We start from the raw sequence: 12,642 nt of genomic DNA, 5'->3' as shown, positions 1-12,642 counted from the left end.
TTTATGAATCTAAGTTACTTAAGATAAAATCTAATTATAGAAGCTGTAATTATCTCACAGGGTGATGATAAAAAGGTAAGCATTGAAAATTACAATCTGCTGGGGCACCTGGGTGGCTCAGTCGTTAAGCATCTGCCTTCAGCTCAGGTCATGATCCCAGAGTCCTGGGATCGAGCCCCATATCAGGCTCCCCTCTCCAGCTCGCCCGTGCTTGTGTTCCCTCTCTCACTATCTCTCTCTGTAATAAATTAATAAATAAATAAAAGAAAAAAATTATAATCTGCTATTTTAAAATAACAGAAATTGGTGGTTTCACTAATAACACGTCATAAAGCAAAAGTCATACTGTGAATCTGTTGAATATCTGAAGTAAAAGCAAGCTAACCCAACTAACGTAATATGTTATTTTTACTTTTGCTATTCCATAACTCTGAAGGTTTTAACCTTAGGATGGAGTACAGTAGGATAGTATTTTTTAATAAGGAAGACAATGTGTTTTTAGCATGATGCAAACTGAAATGCTTCTGATTTAGAAGTGTATTTTTTCAAACTAATTGTTTATTTTCTAGTATTTAATTTCTTACATTCTTCTTAACAGTGTGTTGTGTTGACTGAGATCAAACTTCCGTTGCAGAAGAAGATCAATAACTTTTGCCATTCTCATTGCCCTCCAATTAAGGTAATAGTATCATTTAATAATGACAGGTAGTTAAAGAAAGAACACTTCCACTATTAGAATTTGTAGTTTTTCAGTGCGTTGTATAAAAAGTTTCTTTTTACATGAGGACACTCACTGTAATATTTTCCTCTCTAATTTTGGCATCATGTTCATTTCCTATTTTCAAAACCAAGATCTAAATTTGACTTATAGCAAATTGCCAAAACTAAGGAAGAAATAAGCTTAGAAAGAATAGTAAATATTGACTTCATCATTCAACTTTAAATATGGCATAATGGTGGTTTTCAAGACGTTTATTGGTTCTTGTAAGAAATACTGATTGAGCATCTGCTACAGATACGGTTGGGGGTAGTAGGAATACATTAGTGAATAGGACAAACAAATTTTCTTACTCTAGAAAATTATCTAGTAAGAAAAATACATAGTAAAAAAGCAAAGAAATAATACCTAGTTTCAAGTCCTATGAAGAAAAAAGCTAGGTAAAGAGTAGAGTATAATGTCTGCATGATGTTGGGATGGGAGCTAGTGCTGGTTCTCTTAAATTAAAGGTCAGGGAACTCCTCTTTGGGGAGATAACATTTGAATAGAACACTGAATAATTATAAAGAGCCAGCTATAGAAAATGTGGGAAAGAGCATTCAAAGCATGAAGAACAGCAAGTATAAAGACTTGCAAGTATAAAAATTTGCTTGGTGTGTTCAAGGAACAGCAAGAAGCAAGCAAGACCAAAACGGAGTTTGGGTAAAGAGAATATGAGTACACATTTTCAGAGGATCAGGTTCAGAGAAGTAATTAGAAGGCCATGACTTATATAACTTTGAGGATGGCTGAGTTTTAAGCTCATGATTTTGGCCTGATGTATGTTTTTTAAAAGATCACTCTGGATATGCTATATAGAAAATAGTTTAGAGCAGTAGTTTTCAAAGTATGGTCCAAGGATACTGAAAATTCTTGACATCTTTTCATGGGATCTGCAAAGTCAAACTATTTTCATCATATTATTATAAAATGTTATTTGCTTTTTCACTCTGATTTTCTTATGGGGTACAGTGGAATTTCCAAAGTCTAGATGATGTGTAATGATACTATTGCTTTGACAGCTAATGGAATATGTGTGTATTCTTGTGTTTTAAATGTTTCTCAGTTTTAATCTCTAACACAGCAAATATCAGTAGTTATAACCTATGAAATAAAAACTCTTTCGGTCCTCAATAATTCTTAAGAACATGAAGAAATTACAAAACCAAAGAGAAAAGAGAGCCATTGAAATATGAGGGTAGAGTAGAGTACCCTACGTGAGAGATGCTGGTGCCTTAATCAAGAGAGGTAGAAACAGAGATTGTAAGAAATCACTGAATTTGAAATATGAGAATAGATGAATATGAGTTGTGAAGGAAAGAATAATCAAGAATGACTTCTAGATTTTTCTGGAGTAATTGAGTTGTGGTAACATTGGAAAGACCGGAAATAGGTTTAGATTGGAAAAATCATAATTGATTCTGTGCAGTTACATACGTATTACTAGCTACACCTCCTTTGTGGGATTATTTGTTCCTTTGGAAAAAGAAAAAACTGTTCATTCCTTTGAGGTAGGCACTAAGCCAACAGTCATACTCTATTAAATAGATGTGGATTGTGGTGTTTACATAACATATTTACATTCTGTGCAACATTTATGCTGTGGTTCACAGTTTAAACAGATGAATAAGAAGACATAAGGTAGTCAGTAAAGTTAAGACAGGGCACAGAAGTTTTACAAAATAATTACACTGAGTTATGAACTGAAATCTTTGTTTTTGTAATTGATATACACAGTCTTACTTGAAAGTTGTTCTCGAAAGAAATTGTCCTCAAGTTTACAGCTTTTAAAGTTAAAAAGTTTCTAAATTTCTGCTCAGTTTTGTTTCATAAAAAATGCTGTGTATGCCCATTTTGATAGTAAAGGCAGTACATGATCCAGTAGGAGGTAGTCTTCTATTGACTCACTACTTCATATAATAAGTAGTATAAATTACTTTAATGGGCTACATTTTTATATCCAAATATGAATATTCTAGTTTTTGTTAAAAAAATGACTTTATACAGGATTATATGTGTTACAGAGTAAGAATTTCCCTTTATCATTTTTAACTCTAAAAATAATTTTGAGCACAAAAACAGTTTCTTTACAGATTTTTAGAATGGAGAGTATTATAAAAATCACTTTTAATAAAACAGTGATTAACAATTGTGTGTAAGAATCTGATTTTTACCTCTCTTGACTTCGTTCTGTACTGTCAGTATCTCAGCCCTTTTCTGTTTGTGGCCTTCATTTTCAGCTTTTAGCTCTGTTCTAGTTTCCATTAACTCTACTTTTAGTGAATAGGCACTCTTTTTATTTTCTCAAATGGAAAGTAAAAATTCACTGCTAAGACCATTGAACCAAAATAACCATTTCTTAAATATTTTACTTGATTTTTAGGACAAGGAAATAATTTTTGTCATTTAAAAATCATAGAGTGTAGGGGCCCCTGGGTGCTCAGTGGGTTAAAGCCTCTGCCTTCGGCTCAGGTCATGATCCCAGAGTCCTGGGATGGAGCCCCGCATCAGGCTGTCTGCTCAGCAGCGAGCCTGCTTCCTCCTCTCTCTCTCTGCCCACCTCTCTGCCTACTTGTGATCTCTGCCTGTCAAATAAATAAATAAAATCTTTAAAAAAAAAAAAATCAGAGAATGTATAATGATGATTGTGCCATCTTCTAATTGTGTAATACTTAGAAATATCCAGTCCCAAATACCAATATCCTTGATTCCTGAAACAATTTACAATTAATGTATTTTATTTGTGATTCATTTTATATCCCAAAGGATAATCTTTTGTTTGTTTTTGGTTTTGTTCTGTTTTTTTGGTGGGGTTTTTTGGATAATCTTAATTACGAATAAACATGTTGTGAGGGGGCTTAAAATAGAGGTGGAGATTTTTTCTTTATGTAAATAGATAAGCTTGAACTTGTTTTTTATCATTTCACAGTTCATCAGTGCAGATATGCATGGAATTTGGTCACGGTTGTTTTGTGATTTCGGTGATGAATTTGAAGTTTCAGATACTACAGGAGAAGAGCCAAAAGAAATTTTCATTTCAAATATAACACAAGTATGATTGTGTATATATATATATGTAATTGTATATTTATATGATTAATTTTTAATGTTGATATGAATATAATTTTTCAAGTGGTGATATTAGCAAAATGCTGTAATATGTAGTATTTTTCATTTGTTTTATAATATTTTAAGATAATTTGTGAGGGAATATTGTGTTAATCTCTTGATTGCATTATAAAGTTAGAATATACAAGAGTATCTGTATTCCTTCTAACAATAATTGGTACATCAACATTTACTTATGTCATAATTTTAATTTTAACTTTGTTCAATGTGGTGCTCCTATTGGACATGAAGTATGATTCAGTGTTTACTGAACAGTGTTTATTGTGTCAGATTGTAGATGTACTAAGTATGTCATAAGTTACCTGGCCTATCACTTGACTACAGGAGGGTACATAGACAAGAGCTTTTCTAAAATTTGTTATATTTCTAAAACATCATTTGGAGGAGGAAAAAAGTTAAGAATTACCCTTAAGTTAAAAAAGTATGTACTTTCTAGCCACATTAGAAAGTTCATATAAGCTTAGTTTTTTATTCCCTAAAAGAATTGGAGAAATCATCATGATCAATTTCTTACTTGTTTTTTTTTTAGTTCTTACTTGGTTTTTTTTTAGTCTAAATCATTACATTTATTTGCATCCTTTCTAATCAATTTACATTAAAGCTCAAAAAGAAGCCAAATATAAGGGAATAATATATTTTGACCTACTAGTGTTTGTGCTTCTATCTTTATGCTTGATTTTTAACCCAGTGTAATGTTGCCTTTTCACCCCTTCTTAGGAAAAATGCATTTAAAAAGATGATTTTCTGTCTCTCTACTTACAGAATTATTTTTTTATTCAGCCTTTAGCCTTTGTACTTGATTTTAGTTTGTCCCTGCAAATATCATACAATTAGAATATGCTCCAGAGTCTAGTATGGATGCTTATATTACATTGGTATTTTCTTTTATTGAATAGTTCACGAAGTATGAAGGTTATCCATAAAGAATTATAAAATAACCATAAATGTTCCCATTTAACTTACCTGCAAATTATTCCTCTTTTTTAATAAAGTCCTTATGAATTTTATTCTTCTTGAGACATTAGTAAGCCCACATTAGGTTAATTTTATCTACATGTTTATGGTCATGATTTTATTCTTTTCCAAATTATTCAGTCCATAAGAGAATTTTTAGCATCTTCACAATTATGAAAGACAGAATCACAATTCTTTAGCTTTTATTAGATTAAGTTATCATTACCTTATTCAAGAAGTGTATTGGATTATATGTAGTTGGGAAATTTTGGGGCCTTTGACCTTTCACATCCATCCTGTTTGGTAAGATAAGCCAATTTCTTCCTATTTTTATCCTGGTAAGCTGGGCTACATATTTTTTTCCTTTAAAGTGTTGGGCAAGCTTTAAACTACCAGTTTTCTGGCTTTAAATTTCTGTCCTTCTTCCTTCTATTTCCTTGATCTTAAAGTTAGATTCATCATTTTTGTGCAGTTTTTTGTAACAAGACTTTAAAATTTAAATTTGATGACTTGAATGTCTTTCAGAAGTCACAGAAATCTTTATATCTGTGAAATATCCAAATTCCCTTGTAGAATCTCTGTCTCCCCGAAATATAAAAATTCTATTTTAAACATTGATAATAAAATAAGATGATCATTATTTTGTAAGAATTCTTAAAAGGCTTTTACTAAAAAGGAATGTCCCAGTATTTTGATTATTTTAAGAATTTTGAGGATTTTATGATAACATGGTCCCTTTTGTGAGAGGTTTAAAATTTGTACAAAAAAGGTATACATGAACTTGTTTTTAGGCTAATCCTGGCATTGTCACCTGCCTTGAAAATCATCCTCACAAACTTGAGACAGGGCAGTTTTTAACATTTCGAGAAGTTAATGGAATGACGGGCTTAAATGGATCTACACAACAAATAACTGGTAAGTTCATGTGTTTTATTAATTCATTTATACTTATTCATTATTTAACACTGTAGTTGTTCAGACAATCTACTCAGTGCTGAGAACACAGCATTAACTCCAACATGATCTAGTTCTTTTTTTTTTTTTTTTTTTTAATTTATTTGACAGAGAGAAATCAGAGCTAGGCAGAGAGGCAGACAGAGAGAGGGGGGGAAGCAGGCTCCCTGCTGAGCAGAGAGCCCCATGCGGGGCTCGATCCCAGGACCCTGAGATCATGACCTGAGCCGAAGGCAGAGGCTTAAACCACTGAGCCACCCAGGTGCCCCAACATGATCTAGTTCTTGGCCTCAAAACGTTCAATCCAAGTGAGGCGATGTTTACCTTAAGCAGCGATGGTATAAACAGAGTACAGGCATTCTGGGAACTCTAAATGTAGCAAGGAAATCTACCCAGTCTTGGTACAGCAGCAGTGGGGACAGAACATTTTAATTAAAATTTTAAGATTGGATTGACTTATGAAAGTGGTGAAAAGAATATTCTATGCAAAGACAAATAATAAAAGGCAAAACAATTCAAGGGACTAAAAGATATAATATGGCAGGGTGACAGTGGGAGTTGAGGTAGCAAGTCCTAAGGCATTTAAGAGGAAATTTCATGATCTCATTTAGTAAGGAAGCAAATATTACAACATGGGCAACTTACTCATTTAGGGAGTGCAAAAAGGGAAGTTTGAAAAGAAGGTAAGGTGGAAGGACAGTTCAGGCCCATTGTAAGGTGGCAATGAACTCTACATGGAAACGTGTTTTTGTTCAGAGGCTTGGATGGATAAAATAAATGGATGTTACTGCAGGCAAGTTTGTGGGTTTGTTGGCAAAAACCGAAGGAATTTGGTTTTTTTAATAGACTGAGATGAGGTCATTGCCCAAAGGAGAGGAAAGGTGCCACGATTAGAGATTTGAGGAGAGTAAACATTTTAAAACATAAAGATTTTTAAAAAAATAGATTATCAGTCTTCATTTAGTGCCTATTTGAAGTTGAAGGTAGTGAATTTTTAGCAGTGTTAATTTGCATAGTTTGTCATTTTCCTCCAGCCATGTTTAAAAGATTTAAAGACATTGCCAGACATCTTGTAACTCAAAGGTGGCATGTTTACACCTGTTAGCTAAGAACGATTCATGTTGATCTTTAGGACATTTGAAAGTCTAATTATGTAATTATTGTATAGACTAGTATATAGACTAGTAAATAGATTACTTTTTTTTTTTCTTGTAATGACTGCAAAATGGATCCTTAGGAGAGAAAAAAATTAGCCCTGTTATGAACTCTTTATACTAAAACAATTTTGGATATACAGTTAGTTAAGCATCTTTGGTAACAAAATTACTGGATTTTGTTTCCCAGACTATATCCGTATACGTAAAATACAGGTTAGATCATTAATATTAAAGAATTTTCATCTGTTTTTGCAGAAATCAACTCAGCTAATCATTTAGGGTTATTGTTATTTTGGGGTCTGTGCCATGGGGGATTGTGATAGTTCAGAATCTTGAGGCGACCATTTGTCTGCCTACCTACTCGTTAGCCAGTACCACATTGTATTTTAGTATTAATTGTATATAATTATTAGTTATCAATATTAGTTATTGATGTTTTATAAAATGATTTTACTATTTAGTAATAAGCATCCCTCATTACTGTTATCCCCCTCTGAGTTTTCTTGGTTATTTTTAAGTCCTTGAGTTCACATTGGAAAAATAGTGTGTCTAGTTTTCCACACTTTCTGCCCCCTCCAAAAAATATTTATAATGGGATCTTCTAATTGTATAAATTAGGGAAAATTAAGATCTTTATCATGATAAGTTTTCAAATTTAAATACCTCTATCAGTATATAATGGTTTTCTTATTTTTCTTTTAGTGGTATCACCATTTTCTTTCAGCATCGGTGATACTACAGAACTGGAACCTTATTTACATGGAGGCATAGCTGTCCAAATTAAGACTCCTAAAACATTTTGCTTTGTAAGTATTTTTTTTTTTTTGCTTTAAATGTATTTCTTTGCAGAAGAATGCAGAAGAGAAAAAAAAGTAATAAAATAATTAACCAGACAATTAATTCAGTAGATTTAGTAGCTGAACAGATTTTTGGTTTTTAATTTGTACACACTTGGAGGGAAATGGGATCAATTTAGGGTAATAAACTGATAACAATAAAAAAATTTTATATCTAGAATACCAATGCATGTAATTGAGGTATAAAAATTACCTCAGAGGAACTCTACTTTTTTGAATCATCAAAGAGTTGATCATTCTTCTTATTCCCTAAGACAAAAGATAAAACTAATATATGTTTGAAAGATTTAACAAGCATTGAAACTGTGTTTTGTTTTTTTACTCAATTATTTACATTTTTAAAATAAAAGGAATCGTTTTCATACTTAGTTCAGGTTTTTAAATTTTAATTTCAGGAAAGTGTATATGTTGGAAATATAAAATAAGCCTATATAAACTGGCGTTGAAAGGAAATTGTAAGTTTCTAAGTAGAATATAGCAGGGACACCTTGGTGGCTCAGTCAGTTAAACATTTGCCATTGGCTCAGGTCATGTTCCCAGGGTCCTAGGACTGAGTTCCACATCTGGCTCCTTGCTCAGCGGGAGCCTGCCTCTCCCTCTGCTTGCCACTTCCCCTGCTTATGCTGTCTCTCTCTGCGTGACAAATAAAGAATATCTTTTTAAAAAAGAGACAGAGAGAGAATATAGTAGCTACTGTGTACTGAGGAACTAAGGAGTTTCTTGCCGCTTAAATCCACAGGCTCCTTCTCATTATAAGCTGTCTGCTACATCTCTATATTTTCTTGCAAGTTCTCAAGATTTAACTTGATTGCCTCTTTTTTCCAGAACAATTATTAAAACCATAGTCCTCTACAGGGCTTAGTCCAAGCCAAAGTTTGAAGAAAACAACAGATTAAAATACAGTTCATCAAATCTGCCCCTGCATTATTTCCTCTTGGCTCTGTTCCCAGTTTTTAATAATGCCTCAGGTTTATACCCCAAGTAAATTTCAGATTGGGTGGGTGTTTGAGGGGATGGTTGGCTGATTGGCTGGGTTTTTCGGCATTCGTGTGTTCTTTGCTCCACGCAGAAAATTTCAGCTTTGAGTATTTATTCAAGTCTTATCAGGCATAACAAATCTTGATAATTTGATATCAAAAAAATATGGTAGCTTTTTGATTAAAACAGTAGGTTTTTTTTCAAGTATATAGGTGTTTTCACCAATTCTTCCCAAATATAGTGGCAGGTTGTCTAATTGCATTTAACATTCAAAAAAATGAAGTACAGTTGTTAAAACAAGGGCAGTAAGGAATAGTAACTCTCTTATATTTCAATTAAACCATATTAGCCCAACCATCCGTAGTTATTTCAGACCTTTGAGAGAGATGTATTCCTTTTACTGCTCTATATATTTTGTTAAGGAATCACTCACTTGCTCTGAAGTAATAGTTTTTGTTTTTTTAAGGAGCGATTGGAGACTCAGATAAAACATCCAAAGTGCCTTATTGCGGATTTTAGCGACCCTGAGGTAAATAAACACTTTGTAGTTTTTAAAGAGGAAGCAAAGTGGGGTTGGGAATTGGTAAGAGACATTTTAAAGTTGAAGTAGGCTAACCATGTATATACCTTTCTGTCAGGTTCTTTTAATAAAGGTTGGATTCACATACCTAGAGTTGACTCTCAAGGATTAAAAACAGGAATTTATTTCATGGAAAACTTTTTAAAATAATAGGAATATATGTTACTTTAATAATGGTATACTAGCTTTGGTATTTAAAAAAATGATTTCAGTAATTTATGCAGATGAGTTTACTAAAAGATTTTCTGAACCATGTAGGGTTTTTTTTTAATTATTTTTAGTAACATATAATGTATTATTTGCCCCAGGGGTACAAGTCTGTGAATCATCACTCTTACACCTTTCACAGCGCTCACCATAGCACATACCCTCCCCAATGTCCACATGAACCATGTAGTTTTATATGATACATGTTTCTTCCTAAAAGCCTTGGAAGCATTTATTCTATACTTTTAAATCCCTGAATATAATTGCGTAGCAGTGAATTTATTTGTCGTTAAGGAAAGAATTACTATATGAACAGTTTCCAGATTTATAAACATTGATCAAGGAAACGGATTTGGTGATACTGATTTTATACAAATGTTTTTTTGTTGTTGTTAGTTGATATTACTCTGACTTCCATGCAGATAATGTACTAAAACCTGGGATTGATACTCAGATATGTTACTTAAATAATAGCCTTATAGCCTTGAAGTCAAGTTGTTTAACTCCTCTAAGCTTCAGCTTCCTTATCTGTTAATTAGAGATAATAGTAGTATTAAGGTAATTAATTTATTTTAAGAATTAAATAATGTTTACAAAATGTTAGCACAGTGCCTGTCTAGCACATGTTATGTTGTCAATAACTGTTGAGCAATTTTTAATGTTCTAAACAGGCACCTTTAGAGATACACACAGCAATGCTTGCCTTGGACCAGTTTCAGGAGAACTATAATCGCAAGCCAAATATTGGGTAATGTTTTCTGTTTTAAATAACTTTTTTCTTATTATAAAAGCAGTATTTTGGAAATGATAGTTTAAAAAATTTAAAAAGTAACTAAAGCCCCTTAATAGTTGCAGTACTACTAGATACACCAAACTGTATAAACGTTTATTATGACATGTTCTTTGTTCTGGTGGGAGTGGAAAGATCAATTTATAAAAATGGATTTATGCTAAATAAGAATTTTCCCATTTTGAAGTCTTCAAAAGCTACAACTTTAAAATAAAAAATCTGGGAATTACTGAATTATGAGTCCACTATGTAATTTTTTCCTTTCTAGCCTATTAAGTCAGAAGTATTGTTGCAAATAGTTTCTTCCTTGTCAATTTAAAACTAAATCCTATTTATATACCATCATGATTTTTAATTAATGCACTTATTAATCAACTACCTTCAAGTCAGGGAAGCACTTCATGCTACCTGATGGCAAAACTCCACTTTTTTTTCTTACATATTTCTTAAATTTTAGTTTTGAATATGACTTACTATTTATAGCATTTCATAAAATTGAAATTGGGACGCTTCATTTTGAATCCTAGATGCCAAAAAGATTCTGAAGAGCTTTTGAAACTAGCAACATCTATAAGTGAGACCTTGGAAGAGAAGGTGAATATTCAAAGTTAATGGCCATCAAAAAAGGTGTAACATAGATACATTCTATATATTAACATTCTCTTACCTTTCAGATCCCAGCTTTGCTGCTTATTGACTCTGTGACAGTAGGCAAGTTACTTGTATTTGTTCTGCTTTAGTTTATAAATCTATAAAATAGTGTTAACCTACCTCAGGGGTTTATTGTGAACATCAAGTGATTTAATTTTGTGACGTGCTTAGAAGAGTATGTGGCATATAGTAATTACTATTTGCTATTGCTGCTATATTTTTAGTATTAATATTATCTCTTCTGATTTACTTAGTTGATTAACCCACAGAAACGCACTGTATAAAGTTGTAAGCTCTCCTGTAAATCATCTTTTATCCATTATATATTCATATTTCTTAATTGCATTTTGCATATCATGTTTGGACATTTCATCTAGAAAATGTCTTTTTCATGTTATGATGCCAGTGCCTGCTGGCCAATAGTTTTATTTTAGCAGGTTTTAGCAGTGTTTGTGCAAATTCAATTTTTTTGTTTTCGTTATTATACTATAAAAAGTAAGAATGAAATGAAAAGTCTTCACATTTGTGGTTAAGTGAATATGATCTCATATTTTATGTGATTAAACAAAGAAGGAAATAATGTACTGAAAACAATGAGTCATTAACCACAAGTTAAAGACCTTTTATGCATTTAGTGGTTACAGAAAAGTGTGAAAAGCTAGAAATAGATTGATGAAGTCTGTAGTTAAAAGGAAGGATATGATTAAGAATTCATCAGGTTGGGGCACCTGGGTGGCTCAGTGGGTTAAGCCACTGCCTTCGGCTCAGGTCATGATCCCGGGATCCTGGGATCGAGCCCCGCATCGGGCTCTCTGCTCCGCAGGGAGCCTGCTTCCCCCTCTCTGCCTGCCTCTCTGCCTACTTGTGATCTCTGTCTGTAAAATAAATAAAATCTTTAAAAAAAAAAAAAAATTCATCAGGTTTATTGAGATAAAACTTAGATAAAGAAAATTAGACCCTTTTTAGATATACAGTACACAAAATTCTATATGCAATTAAACTGTGCACAATTAAGTCAAAGTGTACAGTCTTGTCACCACCACCAGCATCAAGATCTAAAACATTTTCGTAGTGCCAAAAAATTCCCTTATGCCTCTTTATAATCATCTCCCATTCCCCCAACCAATCATGCCTTTTTCTTGGAATGTCATGTAAATGGAATCATGTAGTAGGTAGCCTTTTGAGTCTCGATTCTTTTACTAAGTGTAATGAATCTGAATTTCATCCATGTTGTTGCGCTTTCATTCCTATTTATTGTTGAGTAGTATTCCATTATATAGGTATACCACAATTTGTTTTCCCCTTTAACAGTTGGTGGACATTTGGATTTCCAATATGAGCAATTACCAGTAAGGTTCCTGCAAACATCCATACAGATTTTGGTGTGGACTTATGTTTTCATTTCTCTTGGGTAAATACCTAGTATTGTGTTAGAGAGTGAAATGATGGGTATATGTTTAATTTTATAAGAAACCGCCAAATTGTTTTTGCAGAGTAGCTGTACCATTTTTGCATTTCTACCAGAAATGTATGAGAGTTTGAATTGCTCTGTATTCTCTTCATAATGGTATATTCTCTGTTTGTTTGATTTGAGCCATTTTAAAGTTTATGTATTGACCTTGTTTTGG

The 12,642-nt window shown here is 32.7% G+C and overlaps 1 protein-coding gene across 1 annotated transcript in view; it reads left to right on the top strand.

The window, feature by feature from the left end:
- The window catches only part of UBA6 (ubiquitin like modifier activating enzyme 6), an 82,293-nt gene that overhangs the window by 34,172 nt on the left and 35,479 nt on the right, over positions 1-12,642 (top strand). The window contains exons 7-13 of the mRNA XM_080796772.1: positions 599-679; positions 3,687-3,809; positions 5,632-5,755; positions 7,654-7,757; positions 9,253-9,315; positions 10,245-10,321; positions 10,891-10,957. Coding sequence (XP_080652898.1) covers positions 599-679; positions 3,687-3,809; positions 5,632-5,755; positions 7,654-7,757; positions 9,253-9,315; positions 10,245-10,321; positions 10,891-10,957 — 639 coding nt within the window. The remainder of the gene's footprint in view (positions 1-598; positions 680-3,686; positions 3,810-5,631; positions 5,756-7,653; positions 7,758-9,252; positions 9,316-10,244; positions 10,322-10,890; positions 10,958-12,642) is intronic.

This window comes from Martes martes, assembly GCF_963455335.1.
Source record: "Martes martes genome assembly, chromosome: 2".
Classification (NCBI taxonomy): domain Eukaryota; kingdom Metazoa; phylum Chordata; class Mammalia; order Carnivora; family Mustelidae; genus Martes; species Martes martes.
The sequence above is the reverse complement of the archived record's forward strand: the minus strand, read 5'-3'. Positions and strand labels throughout refer to the sequence as shown.